This window comes from Mobula birostris, chromosome 29 (genome assembly GCF_030028105.1).
Source record: "Mobula birostris isolate sMobBir1 chromosome 29, sMobBir1.hap1, whole genome shotgun sequence".
Lineage (NCBI taxonomy): Eukaryota > Metazoa > Chordata > Chondrichthyes > Myliobatiformes > Myliobatidae > Mobula > Mobula birostris.
Window position 1 is genome coordinate 35,164,489 of NC_092398.1, and position 25,876 is coordinate 35,190,364.

General features: G+C 46.2%; 1 protein-coding gene across 1 annotated transcript in view; it reads right to left on the reverse strand.

The window, feature by feature from the left end:
- The window catches only part of LOC140190274 (cyclin-dependent kinase 17-like), a 124,617-nt gene that overhangs the window by 48,562 nt on the left and 50,179 nt on the right, over positions 1 to 25,876 (reverse strand). Inside the window, 3 exon segments of the mRNA XM_072246859.1 lie at positions 580 to 619; positions 621 to 670; positions 3,802 to 3,949. Of these exon segments, the coding sequence (XP_072102960.1) occupies positions 580 to 619; positions 621 to 670; positions 3,802 to 3,949 (238 nt within the window).

A 25,876-nucleotide genomic window follows, 5' to 3' on the forward strand; every position in this document is an offset into this window, starting at 1 on the left:
AGGGTGAGGGCGAAGGAGAGGATGACGTTGAGAGGTGAGAGAGAGGGAGGGAGAGAGTGAGTGGGAAGAGGGAGAGGGGAGAGTGAGGGGGAGAGAGGGAGAGGGGAGGGAGGGGGGAGAGAGGGGAGAGGGGAGAGAGGGAAAGGGGAGGGAGGGGGAGAGAGAGGGAGGGTGAGTGACACAGAGGTAGAGCAGGACAGAGAGACAGGTAGGGAGAGTTACAGGATGCAGTATGTGGGGTGGAATGGAGTGGGAAAGGGGTGGTTGGCGTTGACAAGGTTAGGGCTTAAGGCTGCCCGAGCACACCCTACCCCCCTGCTGTGGCACCCAGAGCCACCCTTCTGCAGGCACACACACACACACACACACACACAAACACACAGTCACACTCTCGTGCTGTTAACTGCGCGACGTGCCTGGCGAGGGACGGCCCCCAGACCACGGCAGTTGCGTCGGCCATTCAGTTAGGCAGTACCCCCACCCACCCCTCCACCACTGCACCCAGACATCCACAGCAGCAGCAACAATGACACGCCGGGTTAAGAAGGAGAGTTGAAATGAAGAGAGTTGATTCCTTACCGTTGTGCAGCGGTCGTGCGGAACGCAGCTGGGAAGTGGAAGGCAGCGTGACGAAGGTGAAAGGGTAAAAAACCAGACTGTGATGCTCGACCTGAAGGTAACAAGGCAGTATGTATGACAGGGCCGGCAGCTAACCTGTGGTAGGTACCGCACTGGTGAGAGGCTGGATGCACCAAGCTACCCTCCTCTGGTGTTACTGACTGCGTCCTGCCTCCTGATGGGGCGTTGCTTCACTCTCAGACAACCAGATCGGAAGCCAGTGGAATACTGGATCACCATCTTCAATCGGTGATGCCTCTGAAAAGGTGCAACCATCATTCTACCCCAACCACCCAGGACATTCCCTCTTCTCATTGCTACCATCAAGAAGCACATAAAGGAGCGCCATCATACACACTCCACAATTCAGGAAGATCTTCTTCCCGTCTGCCATCATAATTTCTGAATGGACGGTGATCCTGTGAATACTACCTCACTATTTTTGCACTACTTATTGAATTTAAAACTTTTATATGGACAATGGATTCTGGTCAATTGGCCATTGGTTAATCGGGGCAGCTGCCTATTTGGGTCCCTGTGCCACTTAATTGGGACAGGAAACTTGCTGAACAGTTTCTATCTAGCATCAGATGCGTGCACTTGCATGGCTGTCAGACACTCTTACTTAGACCGTCAATTTTGTGCGTTCAAAAAGCAGCGATTTTTGTCAATGATAGTTGGTGAGAATAAGTAGTAAGACAATTCAGAATTGTTTTGCTCACTGCAGTTGCAATCATTCAGGCTGGAGATGCCAGAAACAGCCAGGGATGAAAATGAAATGATTTCACTACTTCAACAAGTTAGGACCTATGAAGGCTTCGACAATCACCTTAAATGTTACAATGAAAATGAAGATTTGGAGAATGCAATCATCGAAAGCATTGTATGAAGGCAATCCACTAGGTGTCTGAGCTGATTTTGTTCACTTACAGGCAAAAGAATGCATACACTGGGTGAATTCCTCTTTGATAACTATCAGGAACCAACACACACTTTATAGCACCGTATAGCAGCACCGATACTGTTCTCATTTCTTCTGCAGTTCATTTAAATACCTAAGTTGTTACTCTACTAAATGGTGCTTTGTCCTTTCTTATGCCTTTTTACCTAATTCCATGAATTTTCCACTAATTGGAGAAGCTGCTTAATTGGGCCAAAATGTACTGGTCACAATGTGCCCCAATTAACTGGAAACCACTGTATTTCTCATTTCAATTCATAGCATTTTTTATGCATTGCACTGTACTGCTTTTGTAAGTCAACATATTTCACAACATGTGTCAGTGACAATAAATCTGATTGACTAAAGAGAAAGTGCAGAACTAATGCAGAGGGGGGATGGGAGATGGGGAGAGAGAGAGAGAGAGAAAGGTGGGGGGAGAGAGAGAGGGGGAAGAGACAGGGGAGGGGGAGGAGAGGGGGAGAGGGGGAGAGGGGGAGAGGGGGAGAGGGGGAGTGGGGAGAGGGGAGGGGGGAGGGGGGAGGGGAGGAGAGGGGAGGGGGGGAGGGGAGGGGGGGAGGGGAGGGGGGGAGGGGAGGGGGGAGGGGAGGGGAGGGGAGGGGGGAGGGGAGGGGAGGGGGAGGGGAGGGGGGAGGGGAGGGGAGGGGGGAGGGGAGGGGAGGGGAGGGGAGGGGGGAGGGGAGGGGAGGGGAGGGGAGGGGAGGGGAGGGGAGGGGAGGGGAGGGGGGAGGGGGGGGAGAGGGGAGGGGAGGGGAGGGGGGGAGAGGGGAGGGGAGGGGAGGGGGGAGGAGAGGGGGGAGGAGAGGGGGGAGGGGAGAGGGGGGAGGGGAGAGGGGAGGGGAGAGGGGGAGGGGAGAGGGAGGAGAAGAGGAGAAAGGGGGACTGAATGAGCCTGTGGGGTAAAGCAGGGGGACCCTGTAGTGACTGGATTGTAGTGAAGGTGGGAGCCAGTTAGCGACAAAGCGTGTTAGATTGCCTGGATCCTTCAAATGGAATGCAAGCGGGGTAGTTTCAGTTACCTTTCTTTGGTGGACCCACTTGCCTGAGGGTCTCCCAGGGTAAAAAGGCGAGTCACACTTAAGTCGCTCCACTTTATACAGAGCCTGACTAATGGTGGACATTATGCTTGGAATCTGTACAAGGTCTGGGCTAATTCAGAGCTGTGGCAGGAGTGGGATGGGTGTGTGAGTGGGGGGTTGGTGGGTGGGATGGTCCAAGGGTTGGGAATGGCCCTGGAACTCAAGTGATGGAGAGAGATGGAACTGGAAGATGCCTCGAGGAGCACTTGAGGTGGTGTAGCCCTCTGCATCTGAGGTCATGCCACCTGAGGTACAGAGAAGCCATATATGGATCGGGCGGCTGCTTTGCAGACTGCCTCTGTTCAGTTCACAGGGGTGACTGTGAAACCCAAGCTGCCTGCCACTTTAATCCTCTGACTCAATCGCTCTCTGAGTTCCCTGCCTTTCTCCTGAGATGTTACCCCAGACAAGTTTAATACCCCATGGCTCACCTTCCACGTAGTGCTCCACAGTTAACGCAACACTCAACAACGTCAGATAGTCAGCCACTTCAGTTTTTGTGTCAGGAGTGGCCAGTTCTGATGACAGGCCACTGACCTGCTCCCATTTCCCTCCCAACCGATACTAACTGGCTTGTGGGCTTTTTCAGCACTCACTTGTATCTCAAGATTTCCACTGCCGCAAGTCCAGTGTTGATCCTTTTCTCTGTCTGTTGTTGTTCATTTGGAGTGACTTACGAGTCTATATCGCCCATCTCACCTGCCATTTGCACGATTGAGCCCTGCCCCCCTCCATTGTCTCAAGCTCTTCTCCTCCCTTGCTACCTGCCTTGCTTTCTGGCTCCGACGGAAGGTGAGCTCCTGAAACGTTTCCTTGCTCCACCGATGCTGCCTGGTGTTCCCTGCTTTTATTTGGCACCTCCATTATCTGCAGTCTGTGTGCTTCGAGAGACAAAGCTGGCTTGGTAGGAAGCAGGGTCTATTGGCATGCAACTACTATGGGGGGGGGGAAGAGAGGGTTTACTTGTGGGAGGGGGGTGGACATGGTCAAAGGGGAAATATAGCCACTCACCTCAATATTGAGCCGATAACAGTAAGTCTGGACAGTTCTCCATAGGTCACCAGACCGTGGCAATCAATCCTCACAGCCCCCCACATAAGACCCCTTACCACACCGCCCAACCTCCCAATCGACACAACTCACCACTGTCGCTGACATTATTTTCTTCAATGTTTATCTGCTCTGATAGGTCACTCAGGGATTTCTCAGATGCCTGGCTACCTCGGAGCGTCATAGACAGCTGCCGCTTAATTTTCTTCATCCGATCCATCAGCGTCTGATTTCCACTCGCCTGCCGTGTTAAAGGAAATAACAAGCAGATAAGAGAAGCTGTTCACCACAAGAAAAGGGTGATTGTACTGATGCTACGTTCTTCCAGGCACTCAGAGGTATGGGTCAGCACTCCATCGAACGGAGCCAACTCTTGGCTTGGAGCTTAGCTCAAAGTTCAAAGTAGATTTAATATTAAGTACGTACAAAAGTATATATTACTATATACGACCTTGAAATTCATTATCTTGCAGGTACTTACAGGGAAAACAAGCAATAGAATTTTACCAAAAACTATGCATAAACATATGAGATTCTGCAGATGCTGGAAATCTAGAGCAACACACACAAAATAATGGAGGAACTCAACAAGTCAGGAAGCATCTATGGAAATGAATAAACAGTCGACATCTCTGGTCGAGATTCTTCATTAGGACTGGAAAGGAAAGGGACTGATGGCAGATTAAGAAGGGGCAGGAGAAGGAGGAGTACAAGCTGGCAGGTGACAGGTGAGACGGAAGGTGGATGGGTGATAAAGTGAAAAGCTGAGAGGTGGGAGAGGTAAAGGGCTGCAGAAGAAGGAATCTGATAGGAGAGGAGAGTAGACCACAGGAGAAAGGGAAGGAGGAGCTGAACCAGAGGGAGGCAGATGATGGGCGGGTGTGGTGAAGAGAAGGGGTGAGAGGGGAACTGAAATGGGGGGTGGAAAAAGGGAGAACGGGAGGAGAGGAAATTGGAGAAATCAATGTTCATGCCATCAGGTTGGAGGCTACCTAGAGGAATATGAGGTGTTGCTCCTCCAATCTGAGGGTGGCCTCATCATGGCAGTAGAAGAGGCCATGGACCAACATACTGGAATGGGAATGGGAAGCAGAATTAATAGGTGTCCACTGGGAAATCCGACCTACTGTAGCAGACAGAGCAAAGGTGCTCAACAAAGCAGTTCCTTCAATCTACACGAAGTCTCGCTGATGTAGAGGAGACCGCATCAGGAGCTATGGATACAGTAGATACCCGCTGACAGACTCGCAAACGAAGTGCCACCTCACCGGGAATCGAACCACAATTGCTGGCTTGGCAAAAAGCATTACGCTAACCGCTACACTACTGTGCTGCAAACCCGAAAAGAGCTGCCGTCTCGAAAGTGCCAGCGACCAGGTTTCAAATCCGGCTTCTGGACTTAAGCAGTTTGTACACTCTTACTGTGAACGTGTGGGTTTCCTCTGGGTGCCCGGGTTTCCTCCCACATTCCAAATACGCACGGGTTGGGGTTAATTTGTGAGCATGCTGTGTTGGTGTTGGAAGCGTGGTGACTCTTGTGAGCTGCTCCCAGCACAATTCTCAGACTGTGCTGGTCACTGACACGAGTGACAAATTTCACTGTCAGTTTCAATGTATGTGTGACAAATAAAGTTAAGCTGTAATCTTAACATTAATCAAAGAGGTACAGGCTAGGTTAATTGGTTGCAAGGGTGTGATTGAGCTGCACAGGCTTATTGCTGTAGCTCACTAAAAAACACGAAGCAATGCAGACTCTGGCCCCCCACTGCAAGGGAGGAATCTGTTCTTTGAAAGAAGCCAGAGAAGGCTGCTCCAGTGTTCCCGTTGTGACCTCTTCTACATTGGTAAGATGAATCATAAACTGAGGGACCACATCACTGAGCTCAATCCACAAAGAGAGGAACTTCCCGGTGGCCAAACATATTGATTCCAATTTCCATTCCCATTCCGACATGTTGGTCCATGCCACGATGAGGCCACCTTCAGGGTAGGAGAGCAACACCTTATATTCTGTCTGGGTAGCCTCCAACCTGATGGCATAAACGTTGATTTCTCCTTCCGGTAAAATAAACTTTCCCTCTACCCCCTCTTCTTCTATTCCCCACTCTGGCTTCTTACCTCCTCACCTGCCTATCACCTCCCCTGGAACCCCCCCTCTTTCTCTTTCTCCTATGGTCCACTCTCCTCTCCAGCTCTTTAACTTTCCTACTTCCCTGGCTTCACCTATTATCTTCTAGCTTGTCCTCCTTTCCCTTCCCCACCTTTTATTCTGGAATCTTCTCCCTTCCTTTCCAGTCCTGAAGAAGGGTTTTGGCCTGAAAGTTTGGCTGTTTATTCGTTTTCATAGATACTGCCTGACCTGTTGAGTTCCTCCAGCATTTTGTGTGTGTTGCAGAGAAGGCTGCATTAGATACACTCGTGCTCGGGTCCCTGTCAAGGACTCTGATTCCTGCATGAGGGGTAAACGTGTTAGTGGTGGAGCCTTGGCCAACTGACCAGGTTACCGCAGGATGCCTCAGTGTTTAAAAATGGCCCATGGGCAGCCCCTCACACAAAGCAGGCATGTCACTGTGCAATCAGAATCAGCAACAGGTTTACTATCACTGACATAATGTGAAATTTGTTGTTTTGTGACAGCAATACATAAAGATTTTCTAAAAGTTATCAAAAGGAATATTTAAAAAAAGTGGTGCTTAAAAAGAGCAAAATAATGAGGTAGTGTTCATGGGTTCCTGGATTGTTCAGTAATCTGATAGCAGAGCTGTTCCTAAAACATTGAGTGGTTCTCTTCAGGCTCCCGTACCTCCTCCCTGATGGTAGTAACGGGAAGAGGACATGTCCTGGATGATGGGGGTCCTTCATGATGGGTGCCGCCTTCTTGAGGCATCGCCTTGAGAAGACATCCTCAATGGTAGGGAGGCTAGAGACTGTGATGGAGCTGGCTGAACTACAACCCTCTGCAGCTTTTTCCAATCCTATGCATTGCAGCCTCTGTGACAGACAGTGATGCAACCAGTCAGAATGCTGTAGAAATTTGCCAGTCTTTGGTGACAGACCAGATCTCCTGAAACTAACTTGCCTGTTCCTCCATCCTGAAGAAATGGACCACATCCCCCACAGCTCTTTTTCTCTTCCCACAGTGCAGCAAGTACTGGAGACGTACGCAAATAAAGTAATTTGATGCGTTGCTACATAAACATTTGTGTGTACGCCCTTGGTTTGTAATCATGAGTGTCGCATAACACTTGGCAGAAGAGATGGAGATGATGCCCAGTGTAGGGATGAATTTCACGAACCCAAAGTGAAACCCAGAGTGGACTGCTAAGTACGTGACAAATAAAATTGATCTTCAGTCTCTAGTAACAGCAGTAGAGTTCTTGCTGATGCTTCACCATTCAATAAAATTCATCTGCTCAACTTCACTTTTCCAATCCAAATTTCCTCTTGTTCTGTGCTCAAGCAGCCAATGATCATCAGTGCATCCGCAGTCTTCAGGGGGTGGGGGGAGAGAGTGACCGGAGGAACAGAGTCCGAGACACCTAGGTCCTTGGATCTTCCATCCCCTTGTTCTACAGGGACTGTCCTGAGGAAACCTCAGCGGCTATATTTTATTGGGTGTGTCACCTAAAACTAGCTAATTTCTACAGATGTACCATGGAGAGCATTCTGAATGATTGTATCACTGTTTGGTACGGAGGATCCAATACACAGGATTGGAAATGGCTGTGGAGGGTTGTAGACTCAGCCAACTCCCTCATGGGCACAACCCTCCCCACCATCGAGGAGATCCTCAAAAAGGTGACATCCATCACTAAGAATACTTAACAACCTCTCCTCTTTGCTACCATCAGGGAGCTTGCAGACCCACACTCAAAAGTTTACAAACAGCTTCTTCCCCTCCACCACCAGATTTCTGAATGGTCCATGAATCCATGAACACTATCTCACTATTTTTGCAGTGAAACAGACTGGGGCTGTATTCCTGGTAGTTTGGAAGAACGAGAGGAGACTTAATTGAAGCCTGTAAAAATCTCACAAAGTTAAACAGGCCAAATATAGGGAGGATTGTTTCCTGACGGACCAGGTCGCAGCCTCAGGATACAGCAAATGCCATCTATAATCAAAACAGGGAGACATTCCTTTGCAACACACACAAAATGATGAAGGAACTCAGCAAATCAGGCAGCATCTATGGAGAGGAATAAGAAGTCAATGTTTTCAGCTAAGACCCTTGAACAGTCCTGGCACAGGGTCCTGGCCCGAAACGTCAACTGTTTATTCCCCTACATAGATGCTGCCTGACCTGCTCTTTTTTCCACACTGCCAGATATATATATATATATATATATATATATATATATACTGTACTGCTACCACAGTAACAATAAATTTCCTGACTCAGATCCTGACCTATTCTGCCACTCCAGCTTAGCAACCCTCTGCTGTTCATCACTGGATGAATATCTCAGTTTTGAGGTCAGCTAGACCCACGGTGATGAGTGATACAACCCTGGAAGAAGTGACTTCTATTTTGGAAGCATTGTGAGTGTACATGGTGGTTCAGGTGAGGATGTTAAAGCTAGAGTAATTTCCAACATCTTGAAGAAAGTGTGGACATTCAGAATCATATCAAGGAAAACCACAATCAGAATCCTCGACTCAAATGTTTAAACAGTTCTCATATATGGCTCCGAAACCTGGAGGAGAATTCTAGACATCAGATGGACTGACAAAGTGACCAACCAGACACTGTGGGAAAACACCAACCAGGAAACCATAGTGGTACAAAATATGCAAATAGAAATGGAGGTGGATTGGCCAGTCCTTAGGAAGCCAACCAACAACATCACCCGGCAGGCATTAAAATGGAATTCCCAAGGTAAGAGGGAAAAGGGACGTCTAAAGAACACGCGGAGGAGAGACGTCAAGGCCGAAGTAAGACGATGGGGACATTCCTGGTTCACCCTCGACAAACTGGCTCAGAACAGAGGACGATGGAGACAGGAGGTCATCAATGGCCTGGAAGCTAAGGACAAAGAAGAAGAACTGGAGGCTGTTACTGTAGGCAATGCAGTCTGCAGGCAGAGGGATGGAGGGATGGCTGATACAATTACTCTGCCTTACTTGATGAAACGTTTAAACGTGCCTTTGTAACCTCCAACTTAACTGTTCCAGCATCTTACAGTCAGCTTCCATTGTTCTGCTGCCTGGCTGATTTCTGGGATGTGAGCATAGCACATAAGGAGAGACTAGTTTAGATGAGATTAATCACGTGTACATGGAAACATAAAGTGAAATGTGTCGTTTAAGTTAACAACCAACACACCCACCACAGTAGCACAGCAGTTTGTGGGACGCTATTACAGTTTAGACTGTTCTGATGTTTGGAGTTCAATTCTGGTGCCATTCCATCACATACCAGTCCTCACTGAGGGATCATAAGTGGAAAAGGTGAGCAATTTCAAGTTCGTGGGTGTTATCATCTCTGAGGATCTATCCTGGACCTAACATATTGATGCAGTTACAAAGAAGGCACGACTGTGACTATATTTCATTAATTTCAGGAGATCTGGTAAAGAGACTCGCAAATTTCTACCGATGTACTGTGGAGAGCATTCTAACTGGTTGCATCACTGTCTGGTATGGGGGTGGGGGACTGCACAGGATCGGAAAAAGCTGCAGAAAGTTTTAAACTCTGTTAACTCTGTCATGAGCACTAGTCTCCCCAGCATCCAGGGCATCTTCAAGGAGTAATGCCTCATAAACGTGGCATACATCATTAAGGGCCCCCATCACCCAGAACTTGCCTTCTTTTCAGTGAGGAGGTATGGCAGGCTTAAGGCACACACTCAGTGATTCAGGAACAGCTTCTTCTCCTCTGCCATCCGATTTTTGAAAGGACATTGAACCCATGAACACTACCTCACTACTTTTTTTCCTCTTTCTGCACCACTTACTTAATTTAACTTTTTATGTATACTGTATATGTACTCACTGTAATTTAGTTTTAATTATGTATTATGCTGCAACATAACAGGAAATTTCATGTCACACGCCAGTGATATTAAATGTGATTCTGATTCTGCAAAGCGTCTGTACGACCTCCCTGTGGAATGTGTGGTGCTCTGGATTCCGCCCTCAGGCTAACTGGTCATCCTAAACTGTCCTGTCATTGGGTTAGGGTTAAATTGAAGTTGTTGGGAATTGCTGAGGCGGCATTCCTCGAAAGGCTGCAAGGGCCCACTCTGCGCTGTATCACTAAAATATTTTTAAAAAGACACCCGAGGGCATTCTGAGGCAGCCTGCAAGTGTCGCCACACATCCCGGCACCAACACAGCATGCAGCAGAACAAGCAGTCAGCAACACAACAGCAGCGAAACAGACTGGGGCTGTATTCACTGCAGTTTGGAAGAATGAGAGGAGATTTCATTGAAGCCTGTAAAGGTTTCACAAAGGTAAACAGGCCAGATAGAGAGAGGATTGTTTCCTGAAGGACCAGGTCGCAGCCTCAGGATACAGCAAATGCCATCTATAATCAAAACAGGGAGACATTCCTTTGCAACACACACAAAATGATGGAGGAACTCAGCAGCTCAGATAGCATCTATGGAGAGGAATAAGAAGTTAACATTTTCAGGCAAGACGCGGCAGCAGTCCTGATGAAGGGCCTCGGCCTGAAATGTCAACTGTTTATTCCTCTCTACAGATGCTACCTGAGCTGCTGAGTCCTCCAGCGTTTTGTGTGTGTGTGTGTTGCTCTGGATTTCCAGCATCTGCAAAATCTGCTGTGTTTAAGACATTCCTTCACTCAGTGTGTGGTGAACATGTGAAAGTCACCACAGAACGCAAGGAAAAGAGGAAACAAAAGCCTGAAAACACATACCACCATGCTCAAGGACAGCTTCTACCTCGCTGTTACCAGACTATTGAACCCTAGTACAATAAGATAGCCTCCTGATGTCACAATCTACCTTGCCATACCCTTATATCGTATTGTCTACCTACACTTTCTCTGCAATTTTAACACTTTCTTCTGCATTTTGCCTTATTCTGCATTTATCTTGTACTACCTCGACGCAATGTGAAATTGGAGATTACGATATTAGCTTTATTTGCCACATTCAAACATCGAAACATACAATGAAACGCGGTGTTAGCTTCAAATTAAATCAGCAACGACTGTGTCTGGCAGCCCACTAGTGTCGCCATGCTTCTGGTAGCAACATAGCATGCCCAATAAAATAATCCGTACAAATAGCATGCAAGTTTTACATTAATAAACCAATTTACAAAGGCGACCAGCTCTTTGAATATAGAACATTACTGCACAGCACAGGCCCTTTGGCTCACGATGTTATGCCAACCGTACAACGTACTCTAATATCAATCTAACACTTCCCTCCCGCATAGCCCTCCATTTTTCTATCATTCAAGTGCTGATCTAAGAGCTTCTTAAACGTTCCTAATGTATCTGCCTCTAATACCACTCCTGTTAGGACGTTCCACGCACTGTGCGAAAAACATACCTTTAATTTTTGACCCCCTCCCCCCAACCCCATTCTTTCCTCCAATCACCTTAAAATTATGTCTCCTCATATTAGCCATTTCAGCCCTGGGAAAAAGTCTCTGGCTGTCCACTCAGTCTATGCCTCTTCTCATCTCGTACATCTCCATCAAGTCACCTCTCAACCTCCACAGAGAGAATTTGCTCAACCCCTCCTCATAAGACATGCTCTCAAATCCTGGTAGATCTGCTTTACACCCTCCCTAAACTTCTAGGTCCTTCCTATAATGAAGCGACCAGACCTGAACACAATATTCCAAGTATGGTCTCCAGGGGTTCCCAACCTTTTTTACGACATGGACCAATACCATTAAGCAAGCAGTCAATGGACGCCAGGTTGGGAACCTAACCAGGGTTCTAGAGAGCTGCAAGGTTATCTTGCAGCTCTTGAACTCAATCCCCCGACTAATGAAGGCCAACATGCCGTATGCTTTCTTAATCACCCTATCAACTTCCGCAGCAACTTCCAGTGATCTATGGACACAGACCCTAAGATCCCTCTGTTCCTCTTCACTGCTAAGAATCCTGCCATTAACCCTGTACTCTGCCTTCAAATTCGGTACCTCAGGTAACATTAAGAAATCTGTTCAAGGCAAAACGGCACAGCTGAAAAGTCAAAGATCTCAGACGAGCACAAGCAGATAAAAAGAAAACGTACAGGACATTGGGGACCATGATCGTGCCTGTGAAGAGTCCCCAGGGACTGACACGACTGCGGAGATTGCTGGAGGCTCACTTGCTTCTGCCTTCTTATGCAAGCGAAGCACTTGATGCTCCTGCCCATCGCGATTATAAATATTCAGGGCTGTGAAGCTGCGGGCGTATGCAGAAAGCAGCAATTACATAACATGCAGCACAGGGCTGGCTGCGAGAGGAAAGGAAGCAGGCTTTCGGAGTGGAGACACTGGAGGGAGCAAGTGAGAGACCTTTATGTGACTCTGCTCATTATAATTGAAGCTCATCACTCCACACCCACGCTGTGACACCCCCACCCCACCTGATACACAAATCCGAAGCGCTGGAAGCTTGTCTATTATTGAAGAGCAGTCGTTTGGAAAATTGCAAGACATTAAGGGGAGAGGGGAGGAGGGAGTCATGAGTCAAGCTCCCTTTTGCTTCGAAAGCCCCACAAGGGTCTTCTATTGAGAGAGACTGAAAACACACACACAGGCTCAAAGACGGGTTTAGAACTGTGCCTGGCAATCTTAAATTGAAAAACAAAACTACACTTACAGCCATTTGCTCTGTAGCAGGGGATGAGAGGGTCGGAATCAACCCTGGTCCACAGAGATGATCAAGGGGCCGTGCCCCACCCACAGCAATGTGCCCTGTTCAGAAATGATGTACGAAGCAAACCTGGTCCACAGAGATGATCAAGGGGCCGTGCCCCACCCACAGCAATGTGCCCTGTTCAGAAATGATGTACGAAGCAAAGGGTGAGGAAACCCACATGCCCTCCTCTCATTGCTACCATCAAGGAGGAGGTACAGGAGCCTGAAGATACACACCCAAATGTCTTAGGAACAACTTCGTCCGCCATCAGATTTTTGAATGGACAATCAACCGTCACCACTTTGCTCTATTTTACATCTCCCAAGATGCAGAAAAATTGATTCAGGCTTTTGTTTTTAGCCAATACTACGAATGTAATGCATACTTTTCAGGGTAGCCTGAGAAAGATATAAATTGGCTGCAGCTTGTTCAAAGTGCAGCAGCAAGAATCTTAACCAAGAAAAGAAAATCTGAGCACATTTCACTGGTTTTGGCATCTTTACACTGGCTGCCTGTGTCCATTAGGATCAATTTTAATATACTCTTAATTGATTATAAGTTCTGAATTTGAATCATTATCACAGGAAAGCAGCATCCATCATCAGGCACCCCCACCACCCAGTTCTCTTCTTGCTGCTGCCATCAGGAAGAAGGAACAAGAGCCACATGACACACACCATCAGGTTCAGGAACAGTTATTACCTCTCAACCATCAGGCTCTTGAACCAAAGGGGATAACTTCACTCAACTTCACTTGCCCGTCACTGAAATGTTCCCACAACTTAGGAACTCACTTTCAAGGACTCTTCAAGTCACGTTCTCCATATTTATTGCTTAGACCATAAGACATTGGAGCAGGATTAGGAAATTCAGCCAATCGAGTCTGCTCTGCCATTCCATCATGGCTGATTCCAGATCCCACTCAACCCCATACATCTGCCTTCTTGCCATATCCTTTGATGCCCTAACCGATCAGGAAACTATCAACTTCCCCTTTATCCTTGGCTATTTCATCCACTTTGCCTCCAACTTCCACCCTGCCCTCAAATTCACCTGGTCCATTTCCGACACTACCCTTCTTTTTCTTGATCTCACTGTCTCTATCTCCGGAGGCAGCTTATCCACCGATGTCTATTGTAGACCAACGTACTCTCACAGCTACCTGAACAATACCTTGTCCCACCCTGCCACTAGTAAAAACGCCATCCCTTTCTCTCAATTCCTCCATTTCTGCCGCATCTGCTCTCAGGATGAGGCTTTTCACTCTAGAGTGAAGGAGATGTCCTTTTTCAAGAAAGGGTCTTCCCTTCCTCCACCATCAACACTGCCCTCAACTGTATCCCCTCCATTTCATGCATGTCTGCTCTTACCCCATCCTCCCACCACGCTAATAGGGATAGGGTTTCTCTTGTCCTCACTTACCACCCCACCAGCCTCCGTGTCCAGCACATAATTCTCTGAAACTTCTGCCACCTCCAACTGGATCCCACCACCAAACACATCTTTCCCTCCCCCCACTTTCTGCTTTCTGCAGGGATCACCCCCTACGCGACTTCCTTGTCCATTCGTGCCTTCTCACTGATCTCACTCCTGGCACTTATCCTTGAAAGCGAGACAAGTGCTACAACTGCCCCGACACCTCCTCCCTCACTACCATTCAGGGCTCCAAACAGTCCTTCCAGGTGAGGCGACATTTCACCTGTGAGTCTACTGGGTTCATATACTGTGTTCGGTGCTCCTAGTGTGGCCTCCTGTATATTGGTGAGACCCAATGTAGATTGGGAGACCACTTCACCAAGCATCTACGCTCCATCCGCCAGAACAAGCGGGATCTCCCAGTGGCCACCCATTCTAATTCCACTTCCCATTCCTGATTTGTCCATCCATGGCCTCCTCCACTGTCGGGATAAGGCCACACTTAGGTTGGAGGAAGAATACCTCATATTCCATTTGGGTAGCCTCCAACCTGATGGGATGAATATCGATTTCTCAAACTTCCTGTAATACCCCCCACCCTGTTCACCATATCTCATCCCCCTGTCCCTTTCTTACGCTATCTCCTTGCCCACCCATCGCCTCACTCTAGTGCTCCTCACTCCAGTGCTCCTCCCTCACCCCACCCCACCACCATGTTTTTCTTTCTTCCATGGCCTTTAGTCTCTTTCACCAATCAACTTCCTAGCTCTTTGCTTCATCCCTCCCCTCCAAGTTTCACCTATCACCTGGCATTTCTCTCTTCCCTCCCCCCACCTTTCAAATCTACTCCTCAGCATTTTTTCTCCAGTTGTGCCGAAGGGTTTCAGCCTGCAATGTCAACTGTACTTTTTTCCACAGATGCTGCCTGGCCTGCTGAATTCCTCCAGTATTTTGTGTGTGTTACTCAGATTTCCAGCATCTGCAGATTTTCTCTTGTTTCCCCTTTAACTATACTCACTGACTTGGCCACCGCCGCAGTCTGGCAGAATAATCCATAGATTCACCACTCTGGCTAAAAAATTCCTCTTTACCTCCATTCTAAAAGGTTTGAGGCTATGTCCTCAAGTTCTGGACATCCCCACCATAGGAAACATCCTCTCCACATCCATCCTATCTAATCCTTTCAACATTCAGTATGTGTCAATGAGATCCCCCTCATTCTTCTAAATTCCAGTGAGGACAGGCCCAAAGCTGCCAACCCCTTCATTCCCAGAATCATCCTTGTGAACCTCCTCTGGACTCTCTCCATTTCTCAAACATGGGGCCCAAAACTGTTGATGATACTCCAAATACGGGCTGACTAGTGTCTTATAAAACCTCAGCGTTATCTCCTTGCTTTTATATTATTCCCCTTGAAATAAATACAAACATCGCCTTCTTTACCACAGACTCAACCTGCAAATTAACCTTCTGGGAACCTTGCATGAAGACTCCCAAGTCCCTCTGCGTCTCTGATGTTAGAATCTTCTCCCTATTTAGATAATAGTCCGCACTATTGTTCCTTTTACCAAAATGCATTATCATACATTTCCCAACACTGTATTCCATCTGCCACTCTTTTGCCCATTTTTTCAATCTGTCTGTCCTGCTGCAATCACATTGCTTCCACAGCACTGCCTACCCCTCTACCTATCTTCATATCACCTGCAAACTTTGCCACAAAGCCATCAATTCCATTATCGAAATCATTGACAAACAATGTGGAAAGTAGTAGTCCCAATATTGACCCCTGAGGAACACCACTAATCACTGGCAGCCAACCAGAAAATTCCCACTCGCTGCTTCCTGCCTGTCAGCCATTCCTCTGTCCATGCCAGTATCTTTCCTGTAATGCCACGTGGCATCTTATCAAATACCTTCTGAAAATCCAAGTAAATAACTCCACTGCCTTTCCTTTGTCCACCCTGCTTGTTACTTCCGCAAAGAACTCTGGTAACAGATTTATCAGACAAGGTTTCCCTTCACTGGAATTATGCCGACTTTTGATTTATCTTATCATTAGTCTCCAAGTACCCCAAAACCTCATCCTCAATCATAGACCAACACTTTATCAACCACTGAGGTTAGGCTGACTGGTCTATAATTTCCTTTCTTTTGCCTTCCTCCCTTCTTAAAGAGTCAAGTGACATTTGCAGTCTTCTAGTCCTCTGGGACCATGCCAGAATTAAGTGATTCTTGAAAGATCATGATCAATGAATCCGTTATCTCTTCAGCAACCTCTCTCAGGACTCTGGGATGAGGTCCATCTGGGTCCAGGTGACTTATCCACCTTAAGACCTTTCAGTCTGCCTCACACTTTTTCCCTTTGTAAACTCCCCTGCTCCCTTACATTCACTGACCTCCAGCACACTGCTACTGTGTCTCCACAGTAAAGACTGATGCAAAGTTCACCTGTTCTCTCTTTGTCACCCATCACTACCTCACCAGCATCATTTTCCAGTGGTCCAATATCAACTCTCACCTCCCTTTTACTCTTTATATAACTAAAAAAACTTTTGGTATCCTGCTTTATATTATTGGCTAGTTTGTCCTCATATTTCTTCTTTCCCCTTCTTATAGCTTTTTTTAGTTGCCTTTTGCTGGATTTTAAAAGCTTTCCAATCATCTAACTTTCCACTCACTCATGCTACATTATATGTCCTTTCCTTGTCTTTTATGCAGCCCTAAACTTCCTTTGTTAGCCACAGTTGCCTATTCCTGACATTGGAGAACTACTTCTTCTGTGGGACATATTTATGAACTATTCCAAGAAACTTCAGCCATCTCTGCTCTGCTGTCATCCCCGCCAGTATCCTCCTCCAAACCACCTGGGCAAGCTCCTCTCTCATGCTTCTGTAATTCCCTTTATTCCATTACAATACTGATACACGTGATTTACACTTCTCCCTCTCAAATTGCAGCTTGAATTCAATCATATTATGATCACCGTCTCCTAAAGATTCCTTTATATTAAGCTCCCAGATAAGATCTGGGTTATTACACAACACTCAATCAAAGGTAGTCTTTCGCCAAGTAGGCTCAAGCACAAGCTGCTCTAAAAAGCCATCTCATCAGCATTCAACAAATTCCCTCTCCTACGATCTGACAACAGCCTGATTTTCCCAATCTCCTTGCATATTGAAGTCCCCCATTTTCAACTGTGTCATTATCCTTATTACATGCCTTTTCCAGTTCCCTTTGCAATCTGAACCCCACATCTTGGCTACCATTTGGAGACCTGTATATGATTCCCATAATGTTTTGTTACCCTTGCAGTTTCTTAAATCCATCCACAGAAATTCAACATTCTGTGACCCTCTGTCACCTCTTGCTAAAGATGTAATTCCATCTGTTACCAACAGAGCCACACCACCGCCTGTGCCTTCCTGCCTACCCTTTCGATATAAAATATATCCTTTGATGTTGGGTTCCTAACTATGGCCTTTTATCAGCCACAACTCAGGGATGCCCATGACATCATAGCGACCAATTGCGCCACGAGTTTGTCACCTTTTTCTAAACACTACGTGCATTTAAATGCAGCACCTTCAGTTTTGCATTCTTCACACTTTTGAATTTTGCTTCTGTGGTACAATTTAACTCTTTGCTCTGTCTGCGTTTGTAGCCAATCATTGGCTTATTTATTTATTATCATTATTTATTTCTTTTTTGTATTTGCACAGCTTGTTGAATGTGCAAGTAGGTATGGTCTTTCACTGATTCTGTTATGGTTATTGTCCTATTATGGATTGAGTGTTATATGGATGTGTTGAGTATTCATTAAGGACTGGGTGTGTCTGCACCCGCCCCTGACACTGCTTCTCTGCCGCCTATCCCACACCCCTCCTGCAGCACTCCACCCTTGCCATTCTCAGCATCTTCCGCTCCCACCAGATTTACAAACTTGCTCTCTGCTGCGCGTTGACAGGGACAGTGCTGTGCGTAAGTCTACAGCACTCTAGCTATTTCTTACTGGGGTGGCAGGGTGAAGATACATCTCTACCAAAGGAGGTGTAAGGTGCGCGAGCCTGTAGGTCACCCTTGGGCAAGGTGTAGTAGCTGCTTAATCCCCCGATCAGGGTCATGTGAAGCCATGTGAGCAGGTGGTGGATGGTCATAGAGCAGCTGGTGTATATCACAAGTCCTGGTTGTGCAACCACCGACGTCAGGCAGACAATCTCTGAAGAGTATTGATGATGGCTGGGGTCACTGTCTTGTAAAATCACTGCCCAGAGACGATGGCAAAGCACTTCTGTACAAAAATTTGTCAAGAGAAATCATGGTCAAGGAAGGGGAGGAGAGTGAGGGCGGCGGTGTGGGGCGTCTTCCCCATGGGCAATGACCCCTTGCTTCTTCTCAGATTAAGGACAGATGAAAGACCATCATTGCCCAAGTCATACAACACTGCACATAATGTTTATGATGACTGCAATGCACTGCTGTTGCACAATAACAAATTTCACAACGTACACTAGTGACGTTAAAACTGATTCTGATTCCGTGGTCTTTCCTGACACAGGTCATACCACTGCACACAGATTTAGGATCAGGTCTACTATCGCTAAGACATGACATGAAATGTGTGGCTTTGCGGCAATAGAACAGTTCGAGACATAAATATCTATAAAACACAGACAAAAATAAATAGTGGAATGAACAAAAAAGAATAACAAGGTAGAGTTCATGGACAGACATGTTACGGCAGAGGGGAAGAAGCTACTTCTGAATCAGTCTGTGGCTTCAGGCTCACATACCTCCTCCTCGATGGTAGTAATGAGAACAGGTTATGTCGCAGATTGTGAGGGTCCGTAATGATGGATGCCCCTTCTTCAGGCAGCACCTTATGAAGATGATGGGTGGAGTTGTGCCCGTGATGGAGCTGGAGGAGTCGACAACCCTCTGCAGCTTTTTTCCGATCCTGTGCGTTGGAGCCTCCACACCAGTCGGTAATGTAGCTAGCTAGAATGGTACATCTGTAGAAATTTGCGAGTGTCTTTTGGTGACATACCAAATTTCCTCAAACTCCTAATAAATATATCTGCAGTCGTGCCACCGTCTTTGTAACCGCATTGATATGTTAGGCCCAGGAGAGATCCTCAGAAATGTTGATACCTATGAACCTGAAACTGCTCAACCTTTCCTCTGCTGATCTCTCAGTAAGGATTTTATTGTGTGTTCCCTCAACTTCCTATTCCTCAAGTCCACAATCTTCGTCTTACTGACATCAAGTGCAAAGTCAGGTTTATTATCACTGACTTATGTCATGAAATTTGCAGTTTTATGGCAGCAGTACGGTGTAAGTCATTTAAAAAATTACTTTGTTACAATAGGAAATACCTAAAAAAATAAATACAAACATTTGTAAATAGTGCAAAAGTAGTGCTTATATGGGCAGAGCTCCAATAGCCACTCAATAGCGACTTCTTTCAGCTCATCTGCGGAAACAGCTTAATTTCCACCTTTAATGTCTCTGTTTTTCCTTTTCAAGGTGGATAGGGTTCTGTCGAAGACCCTGATCTAGAGCAACACTCAAACTTCGGTACTTTGTGGCAATGGGATCCAGTCCAGCTCACCGACCGGCCGTTTTTCAATAATCCCAAGCTTCCAGCCTACAAGACAAGGGGGCCTTCGGGGTTCAGGGGCTTTGAGGCTCTGGTGACAAGCGGCTTCTATGCCAGTGCCACCAACTGAAGTGTCGTGGAAGAAAACAGAACATCAGGAACAGTGGAACAGTTGTTGCTGGCCCTGTACACTCTCTCTCTCTCTCTCTCCCCCCACCCCCCTTTCTCTCACTGGTGGGGAGAGTTTATTGCTGATTCTTGAGTTGGAGAACTCAGAAAAAAGTGACGCGGCAGACTTTAACACCGTAAGCCAGAGAGCTGTTTGTCTTGGTTGGGCTCCCCTCTCGCTATGGAAGGGTGACAGCTCTCTGTCCCTTTATTAGGGAGAGAGAGACACAGCCTGTGGTATGTTGAATTGTCAGGTGAACGATTTGTTTTTGTTGTACTGCAGATCATGGTCTTTGAAATTGCTTGCTTGGTGGGTGGAGGGTGCTGATCTTTTTTTTGCTGAAGTAAGTAGGAGAGGGGGAGTAGGGGGACTTTGGGGTTCTAACACTTTTACTGTCACTCATTCTTTGGGGCACTCTCCTGTTTTCGTGAATATCTCTGAAGAACAAGAATTTCAGGTGGTACACTGTGTACATTATCTGATATTAAATGGAACAGTTGAAGCCATTGAAAAAAAGAGCAAGTATTGGGGGTGTCTTCATTATCCATTCAGAAATCTGATGGCGGAGGGGAAGAAGCTGTTCCTGAACCATCGAGTGTGGATCTTCAGGCTCCTGTAACAGGACCTGATTCTGCTCCTGTGGATTTCAATCAGAAAAGGCTGCTGACAAGGCTGAGGGATGAGTTGCCTGGACTGGTTGTTGGAGGCAGTGGCCGCTGGCGGGAATACACAAGGTGCTTATCCACTGGGAAGGGTGAGACAGATACAAATGCACAGCCTGCACTCCATCACGGGGGAAGTAATTGATTCAGGGTACAGGAGATTTATGGCATCATTGGCCTCTAAGCTAGTTCATGCCACAGAGCAGCCGCTGTGAGGAGGTGGGGGAAGGTGGTTAATTGTACCATCAATCTGCTCTCGACAGAGTCCAGCTGGTGTAGAGGTCACTCTTCTGAAATCCTGCTGAAAGACAAGGCACACACAGAGAGAAAGCGAGAGGGGAATTTAAGGACACTTGCCAATTCTGTTCCTCTGCACAGAGCAAGTTCACACTGTCCCCCAGTGTGTCCGCGCCCACCTGCAGGCTGCTTCAGAAAATAAATGAAGAATGGTACAGGCCGCTGAGAAAGATGGCATGGCTGCTGGAAAGCCTGCAAGTACAGGGATCACAATAGGCTGCAGAGGGTTGTAGATCTAGCTGGCTCAGCCAAAGCACAAACATTCCCACCTTAAGAAAGAAGCATTTTCCATCAAGGTTCACAATCCAGAACCTATTCTCTTTTCGGTACTACCATCAGCGAGAAGGTACAGGAGTCTTAGGGAGTCTTACAGGAGTTCACACAATCAGCAATTCAGAACAGCTTCTTCCCCTCTGCCATCAGATTTCTGAATGGCCCATGAACCCATGAACACTACCTCACTATTTGTCTTTTGCATTGTACTGCTGCTGCAAAACAATAAATTTCATCACGTAAGTCAGTGATAATAAATGTGATTTTGACTGGAGATTTAATGATTATTATAAAGATTAGATTGGCTTTATTTGTCACATGTGTATCAAAACATACAGTGTAATACATCTTTTGTGTTAACGACCAACACAGTCCAAAGATGCGCTGAGGGGGCAGCTTGCAATTGTCGCCATGCTTCCGGTGCCAACATAGCATGCCCACAACTCAATAGCCCCAACCCACATACCATTGGACGGTGGGTGGAAACGGAAGCATCTGGGGGGAAACTCACGCAGTCATGGGAAGAACGTACAAACACCTCACAGACACCAGCGGGAACTGAGCCCTGATCACTGGCGCTGTAACAACACGATGCTAACCACTCACTAATTTAGACTTTAGAGGGCAGAGAAGAACCTGCTATCCTTTAGAATGGGGTATATTCCCCTCACCTCACACGAGGCTCTGTAGCTCTTTCTCATTGCCGACTGGCATGTTGGGGGGTTGGAGAATAATGTCCTTGTTGCTGTTGTTCTGTGTGGAGTGATCCATAAGGTTTTTGTGTGAGGGATGGGGTTGGCAGTTGAAGGTTTAATCTTCTTATTGCGATGTTTCCGTGTGGAACTATCTGTTAGTTTTTTGTGCAGTGGGGTGTTGGGGGTTTGGGGTTTGCAAGTTTTTGTTTCTCTTTCTGGCGGGGGTGGGGTTAATGTCTTTCTTTCAATGACTTCCATGGCTTTCTTTGTTTCTGGAGAAGATGAGTTGTATATTTTATACATACTTTGGAAATTAATGAACCTTTGAGCTGTGGTAAAGTTTGGATCAGCCACAAACCTAGTGAACGAGGAAACAAATTCAAATTCATGGGTCTGTTTGACTGACTCTTGAATCAGAATTAGGGTTATGAAATTTGTTTTGTTATGGCAGCAGTACAGTACACTACTTAAAATATACTATAAGTTACATTAAGGAATATATACAATCCTGTGCAAAAGTCTCAGGCACATATATATATATATATATAGCAAGGATACCCAAGACTTTTGCATAGCACTCCAGTAGTTTTATGTATTGCACTGCACCTCTTCTGCAAGAAAAAACACGTTTCATGACATATGAGTGATGATAAACCCAATTCTGGTATGGATCTCTACCGAGGATTGAGAGTGGGAAGGGGGGCAGGGAGAGGGGTATCATGGCTGCGAAAAGGGTAAGGGACAGGAAAGAGAGCAGGAAGCACCAGAAAGATATTCTATAATGATCAATGGACCAACTGCTTGGAATCAAATGACCTTGCCTGGTGTCTCAGACCTGGGTGTGTCTACACAAGTGCCACGTCCCTCACCCCTGGCACTCCTTCTCTGCCACCTGTCCCACATCCCCCTGCAGCATTCTGTCACCATTCCCAGCAACTGCCAGACTTACAAACTCGCTCTCCACTCCACGTTGGCAAATATTGTGCAAAAGTCTTAGGCACATGCAAAAAAAGTTCTATAAAGCGAAGATGTTTTCAAAAATAATGAAATAAAAAGTTTCTAAAATAATTTCTGTAAATACTTTTTTTTAGGCATCTGTTAGTCTCCTGAGACCATGGATTTGCGCCTTGGAAGGTTTCCAGGGCGCAGGCCTGGGCAAGGTTGTATGGAAGACCGGCAGTTGCTCATGCTGCAAGTCTCCCCTCTCCACACCACCGATGTTGTCCAAGGGAAGGGCACTAGGGCCGATACAGCTTGGCACCAGTGTCGTCGCAGAGCACTGTGTGGTTAAGTGCCTTGCTCAAGGACACAACATGCTGCCTCAGCTGAGGCTCAAACTAGCGACCTTCAGATCACTAGACCGATGCCTTAACCACTTGGCCACGCGCAACACTATGAAGACTAGTAAAAAGTAAAAAAAAAATCAAATCAATATTTGGTAAGACTACTCCTTGCCTTCTATAGGCCGCATCTATTCTCTTAGGTACAATGTTTTGTAGTTTTATAAGAAAATCGGCTGGTAGTATGTTCTGAGCATCTAGAGAACTTGCACAGTTCTACAGACTTCGGCTGTTGCGCTTGCTTTTCCCTCTCCAGTAAGCCCAGGCAGCCTCGATCAGGGCTCTGGGGAGGGCTTACCATCTGAAACCATATTAAAAAAATATAGGGTGCCTAAGCCTTTTACACAGTACTGTATACACTGATAGGGGATTCTGGGGTTCCAGTTAATTGGAGTACATCAGGAGCAGTACATTTTGGCCCAGTTAGCTGAAGACTCAAGGAAATAGTTAGAGGTATGAAAAGACAAACTGAGTAACAAATTATTTATTTAAATGAAATACAGAACAAATTAGACAATAGCTGTCAATACTACTACAGTACTATAAAACTGTGTATTAGATCCTAATAGTTACTGACGGAGGAATTGTACACTGCCATGTTCTTTTGATTGACTGTAATGAACAAATTCAGCGCAGACATCTAGTGCAGATAATTGACTGCCTTCATACAATGCCTTCGATGACTGCATCCTCCCAATCTTCATTTTTATTGTTCCATTCAAGATGATTGACAACACCTTCAAATTCTTTCCAGTTTTCAACTTGTTGAAGAGTGAAATGGTTTCATTTTCTCTCCCAGCTGTTTCTGGTATTCCTAAGCCAGAATGCTTGAAACTGCAGTGAGCAAAACGGTTCTGAATGGTCTTACTCCTTATTCTCACCAACTATCAGTGACAAATATCACCGCTTATTGAATACAAACACATGCAACTGATGCTATTTAAAAACTGTTTGCTCTAAGCGCAACATAGTGTTTGACAGCCACACAAGTGCATGTGACTGACGCTAGTTAGAAACTGTTCGGTAATAGTCTCCTGTCCCAATTATGCAGCATAGCGTCCCAAATAAACAAAAGGAATCCCAGCTACTTTCCTGATTAGGTTTTGTTCTTTTGTTCTCAAGTAAGTGGCTGCTCCGATTAACTGATGACAATTTATTTTCTTGTGGGCATACTCAGTAAATCCAATAACCATAATAGAATCAATGAAAGACTGCACCCAACAGGGCAGTCAAGCGGTGTTGAAAAAGTCAAGAGAAAAAAATGAAATAATAATAAATAAATGAGCAATAAATATTGAGAACACGAGAAGAAGTACCCTTGAAAGTGAGTCGAACAGATCAGTGATGGGGCAAGTGAAGTTGAGTTCTGGTTCAGGAGCCTGATGGCTGAGGGGTAATAACCATACCTGAACCTGGTGGCGTGTGTCCTCAATCTCCCGTACCTTCTTCCTCATAGCAGCAGTGACAAGAGAACATTTGCTGGGTGGTGGAGTACAGTGCTCTGTGTAGATGTGCTCAATGGTGGGGAGAGCTTTCTCTATGATTGAATGGGCCATATCCTCCACTTTTTGTAGGATTTTCCATTCAAGGTAGCAAAAAGAGAGCGCAAAAATAGCAAGGTAATGTTCATGGGTTGATGGACCACTGAGAAATCTGAAAGCGGAGGGGAAGAAGGTGTTCCTAAAATGCTTGCGTTATTCATTAAATTTCTGGTATCCAAAGATTTTCTGATCTTAATCTTTTTCTGTCAAATATGATTCTGCTACTGTTGGAGCCTGTGATCTACACTTTGATGGTGCGTTTTCGGGCTGACTAAACTATCTGGCACTTTGCTGTCTCCGAGAAAATTTGGCAAGGTTTCGAGTGAAATGTGTGGCCCAGAGACCAAGAAGCCTGGAGACAGGGTGCGAGCACATGACTGACTCTATTTCTTGCTAATTCCACCAAGTAAAGTGTCGAGGAAGGTTGAAGTCAATGAGGATGCAAGTGGAAGACAGGTGGGTGTTCAGCACCATCGACCTGCACATCTCCCTCTCGTTCGCTGCTCTTGGAGGAAGCTGTTTATGTACAAATGATCTCGCTCGCTGTCTTGCTTGATGCTGCTGGAGTCCATAGGCCTTGGGCAAGATTTAATTGACGTTGTTTGTGGATTGGACTCTGAAGTTCACGTAATGATGTGTTTCTGATTTCTGTCTGGGGCGGATTAAGTCTGTGGCCTGCAGATAGCAAGGGCTGGAGTGAACTGAGCTGAATATGCCTGGACTCTTTCAATGTCTTGTGATTTGGTGTTTTGTATTCTGTGTTTTTTCTTGCTGTTTGTGCAGTTTGTTCTTTTATTTGCGCGTTGCAGGTTTGATGTTTTTCTTTAAACGGGTTCCATGGTTTTTTTGGCTGTCCGGGGGAAGACGAATTTCAGGGTTGTAACTGCATACATACTTTGATAATAAATGTACTTTGAATCTTTTCCTAAAAATTCAATAACTGTGCATCCACAGCAGAGATTTCCAAACACTCAAGTGGCTGGCTGAAGAAGCTCCTGTTCTTAGATCAAAAATGCTGACTCCTTTCCTTGTGGAATCAATTTAAACTCTCGCTGACATGCTGGGATTTTGAATATGCAACTTGGGATACAAACTTGACGCAACTAATGCGCTACTATAGCTCCATACTTTGAAAGTGGCTCTGCACCCTAGACCCTCCAGGCAAGAAGAACAATGCAAAATTATTTCGTTACAAGCATCCTATTGTGTATCATAAAAGATTCCCCCCCCCACCCCCACCAGCCAGGACATGCCCTCTTCTCATTACTACTATCAAGGAGGTAGTACAGGAACCCAAAGAATTTTAGGAACAGCTTCTTCTCTGCTTTCAGATTTCTG